We start from the raw sequence: 24,630 nt of genomic DNA on the forward strand, positions 1-24,630 counted from the left end.
TTCTCCATGAGTTCTTGTCAGTTCAGATTCCCAGGTCATTCTGAGTCCCCCATGTGTATCCTCTTAAGAGGGGCCCAGAGTGTTTGGGTACCAAAGGGCAAAAAGGGCACCTTCTTCCCTGCRTGCTCTTTGCTGCTTTCCATGGGTGCATGTGTTCTGCTTGCAACTCTGGATCCCCTAAGGGGTAAACACGTGAAACAGTGTGTACAAGTTTAGGCATGGTGTGTTGGACCAGGAGTTTGTCTTGCCTAGTAAACCACTTGTGATAGTGGCCGATAGCAAGTGACTTATTAAAGATCAAGGCAAGGAAATGGAGATGCTCCCCAGTATTCTCTTGCAGCATGCTATGGCTGAAGAAAACTGGAACGGATCATTTTGAATGACTGACCTTCTGCAGTGTGCCTCAGGTCTCTGTATCACACGGCTTTGTGTGCCTGCTTGGTTCATGCTATTGCTCCTGGGTCTATGCTTGACTGAGCAATGCATTTGCAGATGTTGGAAACCATTTTTAGAATGTGTTTAAAAATACATATTTTTCATTTCTTTCCTGGCATTATTTATGCAATGCCTTTTTTCTTTTTCATTGTATATTAGATTTTCATATGTAAATGTATTCTCTGTCTCCTTCCAGAGAAATCTACCTTTTGCYTTCTTGGTTTATAGCACGTATTTTGCTTTGGCTGATCCACCCATCTTAAGACTTTCAGTAGCTCTTACTACTACTACAGTTAATGCTTTAAGATTCAAAGAGCACAGTCTGGCTGCTTGTTTGTGCTTACTGAATATGCAAAATTGCACTATATGACAAGCCCCAGAGGGAGGTATTAGGTAAAACTAGTCCATCCTTCCGTTTCTGCTGCCCACCTTTGTTAAACAGAGCACACTGAGACCCCCAAAGATTCCTGGTCCTCAGAGAAAGGCACTGCTGCCGAGCATTGAAAAGATAACTTTGGACACTGAGGGAGCTCAGAGTTCCTGGTGAGATGATTCGGCAAAAGGCCTGAAAGGGGAAGCGTCATTGTCTTTGGCTGTTTCTTGCAGTCCAGCAACTTTTAGTGGTTTCCGAAATAGAAAAAAGTCTGCCCAGTGCCCTCTGCGTCTGTAAGAGAGGGCTGTTTTTTTTTTCCCCTTTATACCATTTCTAAAGCTGTGCTGGGAATCTTTTTTGTGGTGCAGGCATGTCCTTTGCACCTATGGTGCCATCTCYTTGCTGGTCCTGGAAGCATCTCTGACCTCCACAAGTCCAGTTGCATGGAGGGGAAGAGAACAGACTTCTTCCACCCCTTGGTGAGCTCAGTCTGATCCTGGGTGGAGCAGCAATATGATAGTAACCTAGATTCTTTCTTCCTGCAAGACCCTCAGCTTTGAATAGAAAACTGAGGAGTGAAGTGATTTGTTGTTGTTGTTTTCTTCCTCTTTGCTAGTGCTGTGCACTCCCGTTCAGGGCYACAGTGAAAAGACTGATGTTTTGTTAGTTGATAAATATAGTAGGAAACAACACAAGGATGCCCGAGTTAATTTTGCCAAAGAACATGCCTACTTAATTCAGATTCATGTACTCAGGATCCTTCTACGTGTGTGTGGTTTTTTTCCTTTCCCTTGCCATCAAGCCACGTTTCTGGGTTGTGACCCTCTTGTCTTACACATCGAGGAAGGCAGGATCTGCTGTGTATTTGTGTTCAATTCTAAGGCTTAAATTTTAGCTGTATTTAACATTAGTTAATTCTCTAAAAATTGAGGGCYATAACCCAGCATTTTTTTTAATTTTTTTTTTTTTTAAGTGCTGTCTGGAGGACTTGCACTCATGGGAAAGACAGAGTTTGAATAATAATGACCAAACACGYCATCTTCTGAAGCAACATCTTTAGAATGATTCTGCTAAATCCCAAGTAATTCATTAATAAATGGAGATCATCTGATCCCTGCAGTGTTTCCCCAGGAGCCCTTTTGTTTTTTCCTGGGAGGAAAAGAGAGACATCATCCAGGGGGTGTTGGTAGAATCATTCTGATGCAAAGAGAACTCCAAGCTCCTTACAGCATATTAGGAAAATTAAAGAAAACAAAGCCAACCAACAAAGCCACCCACTCAGTCTGTGCTGTGCACTGAATTTATGAACCCTTCGGGCAATCCTGCAGCAGCTGTATGCTCCTGCCGATWCGTCCTTTCTTTGACAGCCTGACACGTTCTTTCAAGTCAATTCCACAGCTCTTTGCTGTTGCGCCAGTTCTACTGGAGAATTTTATGACTGCCCTCAGGGTGTGGGGGAGATTAGTTTGTAGTTAAGCAAGCCACATCAGCCATCAGGGTAATTAAGTGGCTGAGGTATGGGTTTATCACTGCAGAGGTCAGGAAGGAATCTGCTCCTCTATGTTCAATCCTGCACTTCGTACTAGGCAATGCAGCCTGGCCTCACTCTACTCCCCTACCCCGCTCTAATTTTTTGAAGTTAGTGGGGATCCCATTGCTGTAAGGAAGAGGGGAGTTGCATGCCATGAAATAATGGGAGAGATTAACCTGATGTACCACCTGCACTCACAGTGAGTACTGAGTGCTGCTGGAGAAAGCATAGGACTCCTGTGTGCCCAGGGGCAGTGGGATGAGGTGAATGGTGCCACTGACATCCTGCCATTTGTCTAATTGAGCGTGCCAGCAGCCTGCTGCTGCCATGAACCTCCAAGTTTGTAGTTGTTGGGAATATGTCTTTTTCCTGGTTCCATGTCTTTTCTAAAGCCTGAAAAGACCCATAACACAAAATAAATTGCATTAAAATGGRTCCTGAGGCCATAATTTGCCAGTTCAAACAAATGAGTTAAAGATTCAAACTATTAAGTTCCAGGGTCTCTGTTAAAAAAACTGCCAAAGCRTCAGAGGGCAAATCTTGGGGTATGAAAGAAGACTGTTTTATCAGAACAACATTACATAAATATGACCTAGAGGACAGCAGTGTTTTGTAATAAGATGGTTCTTGCAGTCTTGTCTCATCATCTCCTAAGTTGTGTTTACTGATTTTATTTTCCAGACAGGACCAGGTGCTGGTAAAAGTAAAGTATCTGGAGAGCTTTCAAAGTAGGAACTAAACTTGCTCTACCAAAATGAAAATGAAAACTTCAACAGATAAAACTTAAATGCTAYCTTTTACCCTCCCARGGTGATCCTGTGAGGTGCTGAGTACCACCTACAGTTTGTGGAACACACTTAGTGCTTCTTGATTTTCTTTTTTTTTTTTTTTTTTGAAAGAAAAAGAGACAGTAGAGCTGAGAGTACTCAAGCCTGCAGTTCTGAAGTGGCCAGCGATTCTGGTTGTCTCCATTACCTCAAAGTTTTCCATCTTGGCCTCTGCAGACCTGGTTTTTAGAAAGTGCTAATGTTTGGGATAGGGAGGAAGGGAAAGGGCCGTCAATGGCATAGATCTCCTCTAGTGGCAACTGGGTAAGATTAGAAAAGTTTCAGAGTTTGTTCAGTACCTAGCAAACATTTTTTTTCTTGCCACGTTTCCAAGTGCAGCCAGCACCAGTGGGCTTGACGAGTTTGTTTGAAAAATCCATCTGCTGGTTTTGGCCCCAAAGATGCTAGCTTTGCTGCCCTGCAAATCTGGCTGTTGCTATCTGAAGTTGAACAYGGTAAAATAGCAGACTCTTGTAGCAACCTGCCAGAAACCAGCAGAGCTAGAGACCAAGATCAGGCATTCTGGCTCATGCATCCTGGACACTGGAAATGCCAAGTTTAATTACGTTTTACTGGCAATATATACATATATGTATCTTTTCAGTACTAAATCAGGATATTGTACTCCGGCCCAAGATCAGCAGTCAGTCACAAATCCTCCAAAGCAGATGTGAATTTGCTTATGAGGGAAGAATCACAGCTCRTAAAAATACATAGGAAATCCCAAACACTCATCACTTACCAACTTTTTGCACTGAATTGATTCTACTTTGCTATTGCCAATTTGTGTCTGACTCAGTTCCACCCGTATCCATTTCTCTGCATGATCTTCTGCTTGAAACACGTCCAGAGCACCAAGGTTTGGGATGTGGCTGGAACTCTGGAGTTTTGATGTGATGTTTGCATGGCCTAAATGTAGACACCTAGCAAAAAGAGTGGGATAGTCAATGCACACTGAAATTAGGTGGTATGAGGGTGCCGCCTTTGTGTGAAAACAAATCATATCAGTGTGCATGCTTGCATCTCTTTCAAGTAAGTAAAAAATTCATAGGGCATTTCCCATCCTGGTCTGTCCCATTCATTTTTAATCAAGGGACCCCACTGAAGTGGGCAAGAAAGTCTGGCTAGTGGCATCGTACGGTTCATTGTATTACCCAGTGGTCTCAGGATGTTTCACTATGGCAGGATGTCCCCAAATCTGCCTTGAACTTGCAAACTTGCAATCTTGATGTCATATGGCACTGTAATGGCAAAAATGTCCTCTGTATCCATATAATGGTGTGAGAAGGTTTTTTTTTTTGTTTTTTTTTGTTTTAGAAAACCTTTTTGACTGTTCTGGAAAGCAGCTAAAATATGTGGGTTCCAGCATAACCTGAGTCTTGTTTAATTGTAGAGCTGCGAAATAGTAATGCAATTGCTACTCACTGTCTTCACTATGATCTGCTGATCTTCAGACGTGCCTGCCACTCAGCTGTGATCTTCCAGTAGAGATTTCTGTCCCTGCAGTTAGAGTACTGCGTGCAATGGGCTTCRAGGGAGTGCAAACCTGGAGTAGGGGTGGAGGTGAGGTGTTGGCATGCTCTGACTCAGGTCAGTCACTGGCAGAGCAKTATTTCTCTCTTTTGCTGACAGAACCCGTTTGGGAGGCTCTTGACTATCACCACCTCTCGCTTCCTTCAGACGGTTTAGTGTTTCAGCCACACTGAATGGTATATTATTATTTGTGGGACACCATGCTAAGTGAGGGAGAGAGGGAGGGAGAGGTCAGAAACAATTTTTTAACGTTCTTTAAATCAATTACTGGYGGTGCTTACCAAGCACATTAAAACTCAAGTTAAAATCCATAGTGCCTTGCTCTGCCATTTTAAGCATTTGTTGCTAGTCATTATCAATTCCTTTGCATGCAGCCTGTACAACAGAAGCACGGTTTACTCTGGAGCTGACATTAGCACTGTTTCACTGGGCTGGCAAAATGCAGTGAGCTAGTGCGTTCCCAGGGAGACTGGCTGTTTTCCATTTATTTCACTGCTCTGGAAACAGGCCTAGCTGTAATGGCCTAACGTATCTTAAAACAGGGAAATTACTAATTCAAGTCAGTGAGCATATTTTCATTTTAAAAGAGTAACAAATTAAATAAACTCCCTGCATTTTGCATTTGAGACCTCAGTGTTTCATCTGCTGTAATCTAATTCACCCATTCATTTCCTGCACATTCATTTTATCCCATTATTTGAGATTTCCTTTGCTTTTAATCCTGTGTTTTGAAGAGACATAGAGTTACATCAGAGAATAGATGAGAGAGAAATGGTAAATAAAAGAAAAAATATGCCATAATATAGCTTGATGTTCTCCTAATCAATCTGCTTATCACAGCTGAATCCTTGAAGTCAGGCAAGCAACTCTTTTGTCTCTTGTTGATTAGAACTTCTTTAAAAATAGGTGAGATGGGGCCAAATGTACAAGTCTACCAGGGACTTAACTATTGTTATGGGTTTTACGATAGCAGTGATGGTTGCTGATGAAAAACAACTCTGAGATGATCCCAGTCACCTAAAGCTTCTTGGGGTGCTTTTAACCAACTGCGCTTAAGCAATGTGATCTTATTTAAAACTGAAGTGTTTACTTGTCTAGTTGGGGACAAACTGTTCCACAGTCAGAAAAGCCCCATCATTCCAAGAGGGCTGATCAACTGTTCTCTATGAATTAGATGAACCTTAATCAGGAATGCGTCTGGTTCACCTATCAAGTGCTTCCTAACACCTGTCTCACCTGCCCACGTTGGCTCCTGTCTTGCCATGGGTAATTACATTTTTCAGCAGGTTGTTTCCCTTGAGAGCTTCATGCCCATTGGAACCATTGGGAAACATTGGCAACTTCTCTGTATTTTCTAAGAACTTAATTGTTTTTCATCGTGTGGCACCCTCAGGTCTGTGCAGGCCCCCTCTGAACCTGTCCTGGGGGAAGGTTGAATGAAATTTTGAGCATCAGCCTAGAGGAAGCATGAGGCCTAGGGACCGCACTAAAAGGTAGATTCTGATGAGTGCTTACTAATGCCTTTGTGTGTTGTATTGCATCCTTCTCTCTGCCTAAGAATTTCTCTTGCATTTTTGTGTGTACTGAGAATGGCTCTAGAGGGAGTTAATGAAAAATAGCTTGTGTGCTGGATCTTCCCATCCTTGTTTAAGTGCAGTAACTACTCAGAGAGAGATACGCATGCAAATATACATCAGGATTGGCAACTGGAAACTTAAAACTGATAACTGAGGTACTTCAGGCAATGAATTCCCCTTCCCATAACACTGTAACAAGCATGTCTGTCCCTGTTGCAAGTGCATTGGCTAAAACTACTCTAGGAATGAGTTTGGCCTCTCCTCATTTAAGAATTGGAAAAGTGTTTTCTCTACCCATTTAGTAATGCAAGAGAAGAGATAACATAAAGAATTGAGGTTTTCCTTCAGTTTGTATTTGCAACACCATGTAGATTTTTTGTTTTGAAAAATAAATAAACAGTTTTGCAGCACTCCTGTTAATCCATATTAGTTTCATAACTCTGATGAAATAAACTTTACTTTCCCATGGATCCAAGGGAGAAGCACCTCTGGAAAGATCAGGAAACCAATTAATAAAGCATTACCTTCCATAACTATAGATTCCTTCTGTACTAATGTTAGGATAAGCCCCCCAAAACCCACCACATTTCTAAAAAGTGTAAGTTGAGTTTGGCAGTCTGCTTTTAGGCATTAAGAGGAGGAGCAGCGCGATTAGAAGGAGTGGAGTCAGCCTCTGCAACAATCCTGTGCTTATGGATCACTCCATGTGATGATCCTTTGTAGGGATAATTTCAGTGACAGCAGGATGCTAGATCATGTCAATAGCCCTGCTGTGAGTCAGCTCTGCTCATTTATCACCATTTGCCTTTTTTTTTTTTTTTTTTTGCTGCTGTTGAATATTGGAAACACTTCAGAATAAGACATTATTGGATTGTTTCTGTCTATTGGCCTGTGCTGGAGGCTGTGCTGAAACCACAGATACATGGTCTTCAGAGACCACACTCCTATGGTATTGCTGTGACCTGTGGTGAGTTGGGTTCAAGTTGAGTATGACACCTTTCCCACCATCCTGGAGTGGAGAAGTGTCCTTCATCTGTCATATTTGTTCCTGCAGTCCCAAGAAAAATGCCAAGGCCTGAATAGAAAAGGGAATCTCTGCCCAAAGAGAGCTGCTTTCCTTTATAACCATATGGTGGCACAGCAGGGTCTTTCTGCTGTTTCTGCTGTATTTCTGCTGTGGAGATAGGGCCAAGCAGCTACAATTTTCTATTATTTGGTATGTTTTCACCATAACATTATAAAAACCTCCCAAAAGAAGCCCAACCCTTCAAATTTTTGCTTCCCCCCTTTCAGCAAACCTGTAAGTATAGTGTCTTTCTTATTGATTTCGGTGTCCTTTAACAGGACATTTCAGTAGTTTTCGTACAGGCATGAGTATTCAGGACCCCTTTTGTGTTTGTTTTCCAAAGAAGATCACCTCTTTGTGGTTAATGCTTAATTGTTACATTCTTTAACCTACAGGCTATGGTGAGCTTAGTGCAGGAGACCAGCAGCTATTCAGTGTTAGGAAATGGCTCTGAAAATATAAATCACTTCTTCTTTCTTGGCGTATACTAGACACAGTCCAGGATATGTTTGCATTAGCAGTTGCCATATTGCATTAGGATCTGTGGTGATTAGATTTTCAGTAATAGGAACAGGGAAAATGTATTATATAGTTATATAATTAAACATATTGTCAGACTCAGAGTGAAAGGATGTGGTGAGGGAGAAACAGAGAATAAGACAGGCTTTGCTTATGGAAGGATCAAACACGGAGGAAGGTCATCTTAGAGATGGCAGGAAGTTTAAACAGAGTTTAAAGGTGTTGTTTCAGGAAACAGCCAGACAGAGCAGTGGAAATTATGTGAGCAGAGAAGTTTGGACATGTTGTAGAAGAGGGAGTGATCAACTTGCTCACGAAGCACCAGCAGATACTTTGAGCAGATTAAGGGCAGGGAGGTGCCCTAGGAACTGCCATTGGAATAGCTATGAGGCTCTGAGTTACTGAGCTGCAGAAGGCAAGAGAAGTTAGAGAAAGTGTGTTTGGCCTTGAGAAAGAATAACGACAGAGAAGTGACTCTGAGTAGTGGAGACTTGGTCCTGATTCAGCACAGTTTCGGTGAATCTCTATTTACCAAGAAGGACTGGTAAAAGATCTACTGCTAAATTTTTTGACCCGTTATACTGTGTATCTAGCTGCCTACTGTTGTTTTCCCTTTCCCGTGTTTTCAGTTCTTTCTTTCCTTTCCCTAACAACAATTATGAAAAGCTCCTTGAAGTTAATGTAAAGACTCCAGTTGATTTTTAGTGGACTAGGGATAAGCCTCTTCTTACGTCATGGCTGAATGCTGATTTCTGAGCTGTTCCGGTTTCAGGCAGCATCTATAATTGCATGTTGTTATTTGAAAAATAATGATTTTAATTACTTTCCAGAAAGGATGATACCCAAAATAATCTATATTGTTTTGCTTCTTTTAATTGGGAAACTTTTCCACACTGTAATGTGTCTGAGTAGGCCCATTTCATTGTGTTCTCCATTTTATTTTAAAATCACTTGAAGAGCCAATACTTGGTCATTGGACTATTTTCCTTGCCCTTTAGCCATAGAGATTTGTTTTTAAATAATACTTGCCTTATTTTTCATAGCTGATGTGACTGATTCAGATTGGATTATTTCATTTGACCCAAACTGGGGCTGTGGTTCGAAGATCCAACCAATCTGTGGGCAGCCCTTTTTTTCTGTAATAGCAGACTAATTGGCAGACCAATTAATCTGCTCATCTGTGAAGAGAAAATTTATAGCAATAAGTAGTTCTATTTCCAGAAGTCATTCTCTAAAGTAACATTACAGTGGCCTTGTTTACTTCATGCCCTGCAACACGATCCAGTGCTTCAACAGTAGCACAGGTCAATTAGTGGACAAATTAAGCAATTATTAGCCACTAACAAGGGTGACTGGCATCATTACCCTTCCTGTTTACCAGCAAACTGTTATTTTAATGCAAAGATCAACAAATAAATTAGGGCATCTGTTGTATTGCCATGTCTGCCTTGAAGTAAATGATATTAAATGGGCTTTGGTTGCTGCCAAATTCTTAACCCCGGCCTAATGAGATACACTGATATGTCTCTTGCTGATTATAGAAGCAGTAAAATTTAGTTTGTATTGATTTATTAACAGGAGGACCAAGTTCCCTAGGATGGTATTTTTTAATAGTCTGATATCCATCCTTTTATTTTAAATGTTATTGATCCAGAGACCATTGAGTTCCTCTGATAGACAAAGCTGTATGCTAATTATATTGATTATTTTGATGCTTACAATAATTTTATGGTGAGGCGTGTGTACATAGATGTGCGTTTTCATTCGATGCTTCTCTTGTGCTCTTTGGAACTGCTTTTACTTCCAGGTTAGACTTAGTTATTTTAACTCTTGCTTCATATATTTATCATGGGGTAAGACCCATTCCATTTTAAGTAACTGTCTCCTAAATAAGAAAATAAAGTAAATCGCTTAGGACTGGGTGAACTTAACTGCAGTACCTTCTAATAGATCATGGTACATCAGGAGATGCTGGCTCTATTTTGCTTTTAACCTAATGAGCGTCCAAGGTCAGTCCCTTCATTTCAGTCTGGTGCAACAGTGAATTGTGCAGGGCAGAGACTCACCCATTACACGTTTATGCAGCGCCTTTCACATTATGTCAGGTTCTTGGTTGGGAAATAATAATTTCTCGTGTGAAACTGGAAACTGCTGGTAAGATGCCTTTGCCAAGCTCTGTGAGTGAGGTTGCATCGATAACAGGAGCAAAATGAGCAGGACCTTCACAAGCCTCTTGCCCAACACCGGCAGTGAAAGAACAAAGCTMTGACACATCGGGCTCTTGAGTTACCTCCTGAATGAAAAGCAGTCAAGTTACCCCCGAGGTGCTGGTGGCCCTCCCTGCTGCAGGTGCCTGCTCTGGGCACCACCAGGTCTCCTGGCAAGCCTCTTCCATCAAGGTCTGTGGTTAAGCTATGATATTTTTTCAAATTATCAGAGCACGCAATACAATGTTTTATGCCAATTGTATTGTGGCTGCTGGATGGATGATACCTGGTCTGGGATAAAGTACAAAGCTGGACAAAGTTAACTCTTTCACATCTTCTAGGAAACCTGAATTGCTGTGGTGTTTTGAGTCTTGTCACAAGTTCCTTAAAACCAAAAGCAGCGTACTGCCTCAGGGAGCTATGGCCTCGGTGCAGGATTGTATTGCTCTAAGTAGTTGTGAGCCCTCCAGGTGTGCTTACTGTGGATTATGTTTTAGACACTGCCAGAAAACAGTCAGAGCAGCAGTTTAACATAGCTAAGCCTTTCATGTTTGCATACAGTTAGTAAACCTGGTTATTGGGGATCCAACTGTGTCCCTGTCGTTTCTTCTTGTTCTTGCTGTTGTATAATGAACAAAAGACACACCACCAGCCAAAAAGCAGATCGATGTTCAGCTTCCTTCGTTGCGAGGAGGTAATTGCAGAAACATTTCCCGAGCAATATAATTATGTATATGCTAATTTGCCTCTGAAATTCAGGTTTAGCCTCTTTTCAAGTGGAAGACCTGGTTACAGAAAGGGACTTATTTCTCTTCAGGATTAGTCACTAACAGATGAAAAAAAATTGCTGATGTTTAGAGTCAATTATACCTTGATCATCTTAGACATTTTAGAAGCCTTATTTTTTCCCCATGTGCCTCAGTAAATTAGATTTCACTCCAACAGCAGCATAGGTTCAAATTTATTAGTATTTGAAATACAAAATTGGGCCTTAGGAAATAGGCCAAATGCAGGAGCTGTACAGAATGTGAGATTTTGGGCCCATCTTTAATGTATCTTTCAGCCAAGCTAAAACCAAGTGTGTTTAACCTGGCATGTACCTGGTTTTTAGTTTGTTTGTTTTTAAAGATTTTGACTGCATTGTAAAAATAATCAGGTTTGAAGTCAGCTCTTTAGCCTGTTCCATCTTTTCTGTGCTGAGTTATTGCTTGTTATATATATTCCCTAGGGCTTTGCCCTGTCCAGTGTTAAATGTTTCTGATGACGGGGTTCCACTCTTCCCCTGGAGAGACAATTCCTCAGTCTAATAAAGCTTGCCATTAGTGAAATTTTACTGATGATCAGCCTTAATTTTTCTCTGCTTAATTTTATCCTGTTACTGGAGAGTAGTGATTGATTTATTCTGGGAAAATTCGGTAAATGGTTCCTGCTTCACAGGATGGACATTACAATAAATAGCAAATTGTCATGACCTATCTGTGGGTGTCCTGAGATTACACAGGAACTCAGTTTATCTCGACATTCATTCCCTGGAAGCTATTTCTGTTAGTATCAACTCAGTGGAGGAATAAGCAATGACTCTAACTGCCAGCCTGCCTGCCTACTGCCCCGGCAGCAGCCTTGGAGCAAGGAGATGTTCAGGAGCTCCTGAGCACAGGGCCCAGAGGCAGGAGCCCCTCGGGACCCCGGTGCTGGCGGTGACCTGAGGAAAGGCACTTAGGATCTGGCTTCCCTGTCCTTTGCCTTGTTTCTCATTAAGGGAGCTGCACTGCTTGAAGTGGAGTTACTCTTGGGTTTTATGGGTATACAGCAAGTGAAGAATCTGATCTTATCCATTCTGGACGATCAGTCCCACAGTTTTCCTGTGCCTGGTACAGAGTTGGTGTAACTCTCCCAGTTAGTGGGGCTGTTTGTGCCTGTTTACGTATGTGGATGATCTGATCTCTCTGTTCACGTGTTGAGGGGAGATCCAGATACATGCTCGAATGCATTTGAGGTGCCTCAGCTCGACAAATCGCCACTCATGAGCTGGGCTACAGTATGTGCCCGTGTATGCGTGCTTGATATGTCAGGTGCAAGGTTTAAGTTAATACTTTTTACTTCACCACTGGGCCAGTTAAGAGGAAACATGGTTTGTTATTGTGGCTCAGCTGATGAGCAGTAACTTGTCCCTCTGTGGTAACTTGACTGTGTTTGATAATGTGGCAATACTTCACTTGCATTATCAGGGTGGACTAAGGTTATTTATCCTTAAGGTTATTATTTGTGGAGTTTTCAGAAGGTGACTACTGATATGTGACTGGAAATTGCTGGTTTTGTTGGAAGCAGGAGCAGGAACCAAGAGGAATGATCATTTAATCTTTCATATGTGAAACTTCAAAGATACCTGGTGATTGTGGTTGGCACTTTCAAATTCTTTTTTTGTTTCTTTCAGGTATAATTGATTTCCTTGTGAGCCAGCATCCTATTGCGAAAGTACTGAGAGATCACTTGGTCTTCAAGATTGCACCCATGCTCAATCCTGATGGAGTATACCTAGGAAATTACAGGTATGGTGTGTAATGCTGAATCTGCATATCATTATAGCTGCCTTATGTCCCTTGCATTGTTTTGCACCAAACCTTATATGGTTTGTTTCGATTAATTCCTCCTAAGTTGGAGGTTCTTATGTGGCTGTAAACTTCCTGAAATTCCCCTCAAGCAAGTGGGCTCATGGCAAATTTACTTGCTTCGGGAGGTAGAGAGCAACTCTCCCTCTGATATACCAGGATATCTGTTGTGCAGTCCTCCTTAGGTGTGGGAGCCAAAGCCAGCTTAAGTTAGACCTTAGCTGTGTTTTATAAATACATTCATTATGCTGCTCATCAGCCTCTATGTAAATGTGTCAGTCAATCACAGTTCCCTTCAACTACCCAGATCATCCATTAAAGTCACAGATTTCAGTCTATTATTGTACTGTAATAGATAGTGATACATGGAATGGAATAATCATGCTACCCTATGCTAATTTTGCTTCATTTTAGTATTTGAATTACTACTTTACCTCCTCCTCTGTTGAGAATGTATTCAGATAATCTTTTGTTTTCCCTAAAATTGTTTGCTCTTAATGCATTTATTTACAAAATAGATGTGCTGCTGGAGGTGATAATGAAAAGCAGTTGATTAGTTGATGATTTGTTTGTGGGGGCAATTACATCTATCACATAGTTGTGTGGAGAAGCCCCTGAGAAATGTAATATACTGTATGCGATTTTGCTTACAGCGCAGGACTAAATAACACAATACACTCTGTAGCCAGGCTACCTTGAGCTTTGATCTAATTAGGTATTGCATTGCTAAGCAGAATAAGACCAGGCTATTGTGTGGTTGGGGAGACAGCTGAGGAAGAAGCTAGAAGTTGCAGAAAATGATGCTGCTAGCTCTGTTCTTTATTTTGATGTGTGCTGCTTAGCCCTCCTGGGCTATGCTGCTTGCTAAACACAAATAGTAGGGAGTTGTCGGGGTGATTTCATAGTCTTTATATAGTTTTATATGTGAAACTTCCAAAGACACATGGYCTCTCTTCAGCTACACTGATACTTCCTCAACTCTTGGCTGATCTGAAGATGTAGAACAGTATTGCAGTAGTGGCATCAGACATCACTAGAAATTTACTGTAATGGTTATGCCACCTTCCAGGAATAGAGCCCTAAAAATGGTTCTAGTATCTGGTGCTATATTGCTTTACTCCATTCCAGGGACATTGCATTTAGGGAACTCCAGCTGTAATTAAGTAGCTATCTTTTCCCTCCATAAATTCACCTGCCCTGTAGGTTTTCTCCCTGGACTATTATTTATACCCTTTGAGGTGCATACAGCTTTACAGACATGCATATGGGTCATAATTTGGAAAGTCTTTTGAGAACCCAGGTATTATGAAAGGGCATGTGAATTCCATTTGGAATTGCTGAGCTTGATGGTATATTATTGTTTTAGCCTTTCATGATGTGCAGAATTTTCAACTCTCCTGAACTAAAAGGACTTTTAATGAGGTAGTTGGAAAAGCATTTGATTTGCTTGCAATTCTTCACTTTATTTACAAAAGGCCTAATGTAACTAATAACTTAAAAATGAGGGTAATAAGCAAAATGCTACCTATTATCTTGAGAAGAATATTAAAAAGCCTAGTAATGTGCTGGCATTGTAGTTAACTAGTGCTGAGTGAATAATTTACAGCAAACACTTTATTTCCTGCTCATAGAAAATCCACAAGCACATCACAATTTATTTGCTTGAATTTACTGGATGAATTTAAAGAAAAATCTCCAAGGATCAATTGCTAGTATTTGAAATTTTAGCTCTGATACTTCCCTGTGATTGGCTAGATGAGTCTATCTCATCTCTTTTGGTTCTTTGTTCAGATTAGCACATAAGGAGGACTTTCAGGAGAAGTCTTCCATGCATCGTGGTATAATACAGGTCTGCTAGCTGGGGACAATCCTCCCACTATTGCAAACAAGGTCTGTGGTGCTGTATGCAGCAAAAGCAGTTTTAGTCATTTGAACTTCTACTTCCTGTTATCTCCTCTTTTCTCAAAGTAGCAGCTAGTGACTATTTCTTTGGTTCATTGAAGGTTCACATTCAGAGCTATGCAAGCTAAGATAGTGAAATGGGTAATTAAACCTCATGCTTCAGTTTGTAAATTGATCTCCTACCACGGTGAGAGAGACTTTTTTTTTCTTCTTTTTTTTTTTTTAACCCCTCCAGTACACAGCTTTGTACAATTGGCAAAGTATGCTACGGGATGTGCTTTGCTGTCCTCTGAAATCCCAGGCACAGTGGTCACCGTTAAAAGCTTAAAAGTATGTCAGCAGTTTCCATAGAACGGACGGGATATACTAGTTCTTCTGTGCTTAAAATGGGAAGTAACCGCTCATTTATACAGGACCATATGGTAACAGTTGGCTGATGGGATTTTCTTCATCATTATTTTGGGGGATTCGGGCCTCTCAGGGAGGGTGCAGGTCCTGTGCTCTTCTCCGAAATCTTTGTTCCTTTGTTCTYGGTGCTTATGCACTGAGGTTTAGGAGTTTAAGCCAAAACTGCAACAATAATGCCAAGAATTGTCTGTTATCTACAAACTGTTGCTCACTCTCAAGAGAACAGAGTGAATGGGTTGCGACTCTACAGGGACTTTCCTGTGGTGAAATGTTCATAACCAGCAACAAGTGAGTTTAATATCACAGCTATAAAGCACAGGCGCTTGCGGCACAGAAACATCTGTGGGGAGGGTTGTTAATATGTTGCGTACGTTCAGGCTGCTCAGAAAGAAATGGTCGTGGAAATGAACGTCGATGCCCGGTGAATCAGGGTGCTAAACTTAGCTGACGTGTTCAAGTATGTGGAAGAGTTTGTGAGAAGAGTATGGGTGGACTCGTACACTTAGGGATAAAAATGCAGCGTGTCTTAGGTGACTAAAGAGGTGTTTAAGCATTCGCTCTAATGTAGAATGTTTGAGAAGTCTACATACAATTTTAAAAGTCTTTTTGTGAACTAAATTGATAAAAGTCATGATTTGCTTGTAATTTTAGTGCATAAATCTTTTAATAGAAAGTGAACTAACACTCTTCAGTCTCTTATTAGCTATGGCTTATGCACATAAAGTGATAGAGTTGGTGAAATCACCTTTACTGGACTTTATTTGCAGCGAGGTTTCTGACTGACTATTGAGAAATCAGAACATTTAATTTTTGCTTTACCCATTTTCCTGAAAAGGGATGAGAAATGAAAATTCGGGAGCCAAATACACTACAGTAGATCAGAGCAGGCTGGATACAAGTGTCTGAGGGGTTAAGTGCAGAGAAGTGGAGCCCTCAGAGCGCAGAGTTCACCTGCTTTTAGTACAAGCCAAATTTCTGAACGGCTAATGGTGGTGGCTCCCGCTTGCAGCACTGCTTGTTTGCCAGTTTGCGAGCATCGGACCCTTCCGTGGATGTAATTCCTGCATTACACTTTCTTCTTTCAGTTAAAAATAGCCCGCGGTCCTTTTCTTGCCGCACGACTCTATCCAGCTCTTTCTAGCATAGGGGATAATGACAGGGACTTGCTGTTCACTGTGTTCAGGGTTGTAGGATCTCTCCCAAGACAGGAATATGGGCTTGGCTGCTTTCTCCAGTTCTTTAAAGCCAGGTATCACTGTACGTGTAACTCTCTTTACAGTTACAGTGTGTAGAAAATGTCACCCCACATGGGCCGGTGAATTAAATCGCACAGAACGATGCCATCGGTTGCCGTAGCTGAAATGGTGGCTCTTTAGCCTGATCTGCCCTCTGTTGTGGCTGGTAACCCCTCCTCAGCTCTCAGCTGGTTTGAAAGACTCTTTTCTTCTGGGAATTGGGCATGATTTGATTTTTTTTTTTTTTTTTCCTTTATGACAGAACATGGCAGGAGTGAACATATTTGTGAATTCTTCCATAACACTAATACCGCTTTCTTTGATGGATTAAACTGGGAAACAGTTTTAGGAAGTAAAGGAAAAGTAGTGCTGGGAAGGCAGATTTCTTGACTTCTCTCTCTTTCTCTCTCTCTGTTTGTGGTATAGCATAATCATCTTCTGAATCTATTACCATCCCTAGGGAGGTGAGGTTAGACCAAGGAAAAAAAGTGTTCTTGATTTAAAAGTCGCGCATCCCCAGGCTTGGCCTGAACTTTTCTTTATCGAGAGCCTGTTCTTACGCTGGCATTCTGCAAGCTGAATGCTGAAATGTGTCCCTGCAGGCAAGATGACTGTACCAAACCGTCTTAGATTAGTTCCAGTTTGTCAGCCTCACCTTCCGGAGATGAAACCCCATGCTGGCACCAAAAAGAATGTGTTTCTCATCCTGGGCAGCCCTTCAGTGAGGTATCCCAGAAATGCCATAACAAGGCAGTCGAAAATATCCAGACCGTCCTCTAAAGGCTTTGTTGCACAATCCACTAAGGCCCCTTGTTCCTTGGCATTTCTGTGTTGCCTTTGGTTGGTTAGCTGTGGCAGTGTCTGGTGAAAAATGGGAACTGGGAAAGCTTGAAAAACATTGAAAAACTTTAATTCAACCATTAATTTTAGCATTTTATGAAGGAGAAATCTTCATTATTTTTGTTTGTTAATGGTGTTATTTAAAATCTTTTTTTCCTAAGATCCTTTTCTTGAAGAGTCTGAAATACAAATGGAAAACTTGGCTGCAGATTGAATGAAATATTTCAGGTTGATCCTGAGTAGGTTTTTGTGGACTTTATTTTTGTGACTCTAGGAGTAGTCAAAGCGCAGCGTCCATGTTCACATGTAATGTATAAAGGATCTGTTGACAGGAAAAGTATATGTGCTTTGCGCCAAAATTTTGGCTAGAAATCAGAACTATATATTGTAACACTTGGGAGAGCTGATTTTGGGTTTGGTCTTTGTTAATATGGCTTTGGGGGAGATACCTATACCTGGATACATACACACATGAAAATGCACAGTGACTGGATATGCTGTGTAGTTCTTACTATCAGTGGTGGTGCTGTGAGACATGGCTACTCACAGGCATAATGTCATTTGCATAATATCTCTCTTGATTATTTTTCACCTAGTTTTCTGGTAGGGAAGTTTTTTTCTTAGCTTCATTTCATGCATGTGAAATTCCTACAATGCATTGAATTGAAAAACAGAGTATCCATCTCAGATGACAAGATGAAGCTCTCGATGGAGTTTATTTTTCCTAATTAGGCGTTTGTCATTGTGTATTCTATATAACAACGTATAAGTAAACAATCATAGACCTTTTGAATAAATTTATTGGTTTTATTTATGTTACTGGGCATAAAAAAATCTATAATTACCAGGTACAGCCGCAATATAACTGGTATTTAATGACAATTACTTTTTGTTACCATAGAAATGAGTCCAAAGTAGTTACCTATAATTTCTCATTCCCAAACCTCACACATGTTGTATTGCAGTATTACCATAGTAATTGCCTATTAGTCATCATAAAATAAGCAGTTACCCAGAAGATATCAGGATAGTGTGAAATTTCTCATCTCCTTCAAAACTTGCAGCACATGCCGCTTCTCATCTTCCTTCAGTGGGATTTTTGCCTGAGTGATGAAAATGTTGGTGGTACATTAACCCAAGGGAAGAAGGGATGTGATTGAGAGAGAATTATACTCTAAAACTACACAAAGTCACGGAAAGTATGTTCCATCCCCTGAAAATTTAGAACTGCATCTTATTATTGAAAAATAAGGATTTTTCAATCCCATGGAACGGAGATTTGTTCCTTGCCATGACTTTCCTATGATTTTTTTTCTTTTTTTCAAATGTTGTTGTTGCCAGAGCAGGGGCTCTACATCTCGGAGGGACTGTGAGAGCAGCCATTCTGTGTCAGGGCTGGATCCTGTAATCCAGTAGTCGATGGTGCCAAAGGAAGGGTAAGAACAGGAGATGCTTATACGATGCTTCCCCACAAGTAGTCTCCCAGCTTTCAGTGATTTCCCTTTTAGACATTTCCTGAGCTGATGTGGTTTCTCTCTACTTAGTAACATGCAGTGGATTTGTCTTCCTAGTACTTGTCCATTTTCCCTTCGGACAGTAAGCCTTAACATCCTCAGTCCCCTCCGGCATGGGGTTGTATGGGGTGGGAAGCACCACCTACTTCATTTGCTTTGAGCCTGGCTCTCTGCTGGCTTTGAGTCCTGCTCCTCAGTGGCCCCTCTTGCACCTTGTTGGTTTGGACAGCAGGTTATTCGGGGCAGTGAGTCTCTCACTGCCAGTCTAGATGATAGTTGTTATCAGCTGGGGCATGGTGGTTCATTTAGAGGCAGATGATGTTTGGCCTCATGGCTGGGACTGCTGAGAGGGAGGTGGCAGATGGTGACTGCGTGACAGGGACCCCCTGGAGCAGTGACGCTCCTGGTGTTACTCCCTTCTCCTCCCTGCCCCTTTCCCATTTCCGCAGTAGCCAAGGTGGCTTTCCAAGGCTCTTTTGATGACCCATTTGGTTAAAAACATGACTGCGGCCAAGAGAACACGCTGATAACAAGGGAGAAAGCAACCAGGAGGAAAGCTGCAATAATGTGGGAACTGGTGATTTCCTTGTACCCCCATCTCTTACATCGTGGCGAGGGGAGAGGATGGGGCATGGCTGGGGCTCTCTCCTCCCCCAGCTCTTAGCTGGCACTGAGGACAGTTCAGGAGTTTTTTGTGCTGTCTTCCTCCTGCGTCATGTGTGCGTTTGTTGCAAATCTTCCAGCTCATGCAGTGGGCAGGATTGGGGCCCTTGAAAGCCAAGTCCACGATGGATTCGTAGTTGTGACACAGGCGCACCCTGGGAAAGGAGCAGGGAGGCAAATGAGCAGCAGTGGTTTTCTCTGGCCCTGACTTCCATCTGGCTTGTGGCATAGCTGTTCCTTTCCTGCTTGGAAGTTTTCTTTCCATTGCTGCTTTTATTGCCCATTGAATGCTGTGATCTTAAGACATTTACAGTGGTTGCTGTTTTGCTCACCATTACGTAAAAAAAGCTTCCTTGTTAAAAAAATAAAAAATAAAAAGTTGTCATCCTTTATCTTAAAACAAATACTAGGCTTGCAAAAGGGTTCCTATCTACTGCCATTGAAAATGCTCTTTATATTGATGTGGTAACTGCTCCTTTAAACCATATTACAGCTCCTGAGTATTTTTCAGTTGCTATTGATGTGACAAATTCTCTTGCACAGAGGACTGCACCAATCAATAGAGTCAGTATATGTGCTTTAACAACAAAGCCACATGCCTTGGGGTTCCAGTTGAATCTGAACCTTTTTGTAGCATTAAATAAAGCTATATTTATTTTGCTTTTGGTGCAAGAAAAAAAAATCCAAGCCCAACCTAATTTAATACAACTTGTTGGAAGGGTTTGAAGGCAGCATTATGGGACCATTTTCACATGTGATGAATACGTAACTAGTGTCAGAGCTGCTATTTTGTTGTTGTAAGCGAGCTCTTTTAGTTAGATTGATCTGGAACTACAGAGTGGCTTTTTATTTTTAGACGAGCAGGGAGAGAAGTCATAATGAGAAATACTGAAATCATAGCTTTTTTAATATTTGCTATTACTCCACCAAGAATGAGACATGATGTCCTTAAAGAGACAGGGCTATTTATTTTCCTTTTAAATAGCACCATTCGTGATTATTACCTTTGAGATGTTATGCAGCCAATAAGCACCCAGCTCATGAGTCCCAGCCAAGTGAATCGAAGATTTGTACTTAAGGGCCATTTATGTCTGTGTGTTGCTGTAGGAGCCTATTCTTGACCTTCACCGACTTAGTTTTTTGCATGGGTTTTTATGTCTTCTAGAGCGTATTTGTAATTAACAGAGTATTAATGGTGGCATGGTTGAAATGTTTGCTTTCTTTCCTCCCCTCCTGAATGGCTGTTCTTAGGTCTGAAAAATCTCATTTGGATTTCTTAGCTTTACTTTTAGTAAAGTAACTAAATATATTGGGCTTGCTTTCTTTCTCTCTTTTTAAGTCTAGCTTGTATTTGTGAATGGTGATTTGAGCTCTTGTTCATAGCAGCAAAGGAGCAAAGTCTCCAGTGTTTTTTTGGKTTTTTTTTGTTTGTTTTTTTTAATTCTGCAAATGACTTGCAGTTAACTTGAGCCAAATTTGCTGTAGATTTTTATGTTTTGGTTTCCCCATCTGCAATTTAGGAATAATTAGGTCTCATATATCTAAAATTAGCTGTGGAGCTACATTTGTTAGTGTGTGTAAAGCATGTTGTGTTCCTTGGCTTCGAGGCATTATGTAGGTACCAAGCCATATTATTGTTGAGCAAAATGATATCTTTAAATATACCCGTGCAATCAAAGCAGTGTTTTATTGTTAGTTATTCAAGTGATAGAAGGGAGAAACGTGCTGAGTTGGTCTCTGTCTAATGTCAGAGTGAGCTGAGTGCCACCGCTCTAACTGTGGTTGCCAGGCCGCGGTCCGTGGCATTTAAGAGCTGATACAAAAGACTCGAGGGCTGCTCCGAAAAGGCTGTTTGCCAGACTCGGGAAATTATTGCTGTGACACAACCTAAGAAGTATGCTGTGTATTTGCAAGTGCCATCTGCTGGTATGGTTTACTGAGCTATTTCCAGAGGCAGGTGCAAGGTGTGCCTGTAACGGGCTTTTTGGCGGTGATCTGCAGGCAGCTGCCTGCTTGCATGACACACGTTGTCAGCTTCTAACATGCATCGCACCTCGCTGCAAATGCACCAAAGCGATCCTCCTGCCCCAGCTCTTGCCATAAGGATGCTGTACAATAGGGCCTGGAAATAGAGCCGGTGTCAGCACAACAGCGACGGGCCTGAGAGGTGGCCATGGGGCCGTTTCCCCAACAGGAGGTGGGCCGTGGTGTGGAAAGTGTTTGTGGAGCTGTTAGCGATGGCCAGATGATCTGGCTGTTTAATGCCCAAGCTCTCCCACCTCCTTTGCCCCAAAAGAAATTCATGCTGCTGCTGCTCTACCRAAGGTCTAGTTTGGGGAAGTGCTCAGAAATGTCTTTTGTAATGAGGGCTGCGACTCAGGAGTGTCTGTGACTCTCCGTGGGCCTCCTTCCACTCCTTTGTGTAGGTTTCCCTCCTTGCCGCAAGTATTGGCCCAAGCAAAAGAGGTGCTTCCTGGCAGAAATAAGGAGCCAGAGGCAAAGCCCTATGTGAACTGTGCTGCCTGGGTCTGTGTTATAGGGCCTGCCAGCCCTGAGTTGTTGTGCACCCACTTGGGAAAGTGAAGTTCTGGGGAGGCTGAACTCAGCTGCAGCCCTGCCTGCGTCCCGGGCCAAAAGCACTGTGTGCAGTCCTGCGGGCGCCCAGACAGCTGGGGCTGGATATGGGGGTTCAGGCTGTCCTTGAGCTCTCGAGGCCATTGAGTTGGGCTGCTCCCTATCTCACCTCCTCCAACCAGTTTGAGCTCAAATTCTGCATTAATGAGAATGATGATTGCTCCTTCTGGGTGAACAGCCAAAAAAGGCAGGGAGTGAGGAGGGTGTTTTGCCCGCTGTCCAGGAGCTCAGGAAGGCCCAGTGTGTGCTTAGTCTCTGTCCCTGTTTTGGATTGTTCCACCCCAAGTAGCATCTCCAAATCTTCTTCAGCGTAACTGCCATTCTTTATTTTTTCCCCATATTTAAGCAACATCTGCTCACCTAGACCTACAGATTCACCATCTGTCCAGGAAGGCAGCTGAGGGACTCACTTGTTATGAAAAGCTTTGTGGACAGAGATCCTGGGGTTTTCTGAAGCTGCACCCGTTTGTACAAGATCACGAGCAGCCAGTGATCACTCCCATGGTCTCTGCAAGAGTCCCGTTGCTTGCAGTCAGGTTTTATGCTAAACAGGTGAAAGGCTCAACAGTTACCTTTGGTCCATCAGGGAAGGATTTACCAACTCTCAGTGGAAAAGTCCTGCCTTCCTTCTCAACCCTTGCTGTGTGTGTGGGGAGAGAGAAATCCCATCCAAGTTATTAGGAAAACAATAGCAGCCTAAGGGATGGTTGTTTAGGTTGCTTTTTTGTTGTTTTCTTTTGCTGGGTGACAGCTGTTCTTTTCTTTTTTCAAACTGCAGCACTTAAAATGATGGCAGCTTGCTGTATAATTTATAATATTAGTCCTAAGGGCAGTGTCATATAACATGAAAACAATCCTGAGACAAATCTAAATAATAAACATCCATTATCTAAAACAATATTGTATTAATAAACCAACATTAAATAATCGGAGGATGTTTATCACTTCCGGAGAGTGGTAAGGCCATCGCTTGCCCAAGGTTTCCGCTCACGTGTCGTGGTCAGCATGTTGGCTGCCTGGCACCCTCATCTTTGTGGCACAGCAGATCCTTATTTGCACCCTACCCAGGAACAGATCTCTAAGTGGCTCAGAGCTGTTGTGATGTCTCCTCTGTTGAATCTGAAGATACCTTTTTGTCTGGCTAATTCCCATGGAAGAAGTCTCCTAAAAGAAACAAGGCTAAGTGCTGAGTCTCAGAAGGAGCTTGCAAGGTGTTGAGCTCTTGAAAGCAAGTACTGGTGCTTATCTGAAAATCTAGGTGGTGGCTGCAAAGGGTACTTTTTGTTTAGCTGCTCCTACACAAGTCCTTTTTTTCTGAAGCAGAGGGAGGTTGGAGACTGCAGTTTTACAGTTGTTTTAAGCTAAGCAAAATGTGTGCTGGCACCCAAAGGGGCAGTTCAGTCCTCTTTGCCTCTCTCTTCACTGTGTGTTTCTGCCTCTCCTGAGAGCCAGTATGAGTGCTTGTGTGGCAATGCAGCAAGCCAGGTAAGAGACTGATCCTGCAGAAAACTAGCCTGACAAAAACAAAACAAAACAAAAAAACCTCACCTGGCTCCCTGTACAGCCAAAAAAATGGGACCAAGATGGGAGGAAGGAATGAGCAGGAAGGGGCACTCTTTTGCTGGTAGCTTCTGAGAGATAGGCTTAAAGCAATTTTGAAGCCACGTCCTGAGATCTAGGTAGCTGCTGTGCAGTTATTCCAGGAGTAGTGGAAAAGAAGGACAGTAGTGACCGCTGATTTCCTGGGTGGTCATTGTGTTTAAATGCAGCCTTGCCTATACAATTTCTTTCCTAGGACTGTTGTTTGTTAACAGCAGCACACAATTATTTTAGTAGGTAACAAGTTGAGTGGGCCAACATGCGCATTCAGGGAAACAGGGGCTTTAGGTCATCAGAGGCTGGAGAAGAGCTGTTTCCATGCAGCTTGCTGTGTCCCTTTACAAACAGGTGAGAAAAGCAAAGGATAGACTCTGTCCACTAGATCTCTTTCTCTCYCCACCTCCTTTAAATACAGAAGCCAACATAGCTGTTTTGGCACGGCAGAGGGAGCAATGAATCTAGCAGCAGATTACTTCCTCTCTGCTGCCCCTGGCCGTGGGCTGAGGGGGGATGTCAGGGTAGCCTGGCACGGGGAAGATCTGGCAGCTGATTGACAGCTGATGGCTTTGCCTGGTTGGTGCCTGGGAGCGGGAGGAAGAGCGCTCCACCAGAATGGAGGGGTTGGGGTCAGGAAAGGGACGTGGCATTTTTGGGGACACAGTGCAGAGCCGCAAAGCCATTTAGCCCTCTCCGCCAGTATGAGCGGGACAGCTGTTCTGCCTCTTCTTCTCCTCCCAGGCTGGAAAGGATGTATATTAATAGAAGCGTATGCGACTTAACGTGCAGCTACTCGGTGTTAACCCAGGTCCCCAGGGAAGAGAAGTGCTTATTTCAGGTTGCGCAGATCATAAACCTGCTGTCTTGTGTGACGCGTGTGCTCTGAATACCAATGTTCCCTTTCCCCCCCTTTTTTTTTTTTAAACTGACACAGCCGTTGGGCTGATGAATTGTATAGATTATACAGCGATAATGGATGGGGAAGGGGAATTTCATCTGTCCCTTTAACCAAAATATGAAGAGTAAATCCTGCCTGTTTGCAGAGAACAGCTGGATTTCTAAYAGCACTGGAACACAGTTGGGGCAGTGGGAGGGTGGGGTTAGCTGCCCCCTTCCTTTCAGCGCTGCCATTCAGATGTCCAAATGCTTCAAGGGGACGGT

The 24,630-nt window shown here is 42.4% G+C and overlaps 1 protein-coding gene across 1 annotated transcript in view; it reads left to right on the plus strand.

Moving 5' to 3' along the window:
* AGBL4 (ATP/GTP binding protein like 4) overlaps positions 1-24,630 on the plus strand; it is a 950,635-nt gene that overhangs the window by 734,890 nt on the left and 191,115 nt on the right. The window contains exon 8 of the mRNA XM_026086666.1: positions 12,503-12,617. Coding sequence (XP_025942451.1) covers positions 12,503-12,617 — 115 coding nt within the window. The remainder of the gene's footprint in view (positions 1-12,502; positions 12,618-24,630) is intronic.

Source organism: Apteryx rowi, unplaced genomic scaffold (genome assembly GCF_003343035.1).
Source record: "Apteryx rowi isolate R43461 unplaced genomic scaffold, aptRow1 scaffold_7, whole genome shotgun sequence".
NCBI lineage: Eukaryota > Metazoa > Chordata > Aves > Apterygiformes > Apterygidae > Apteryx > Apteryx rowi.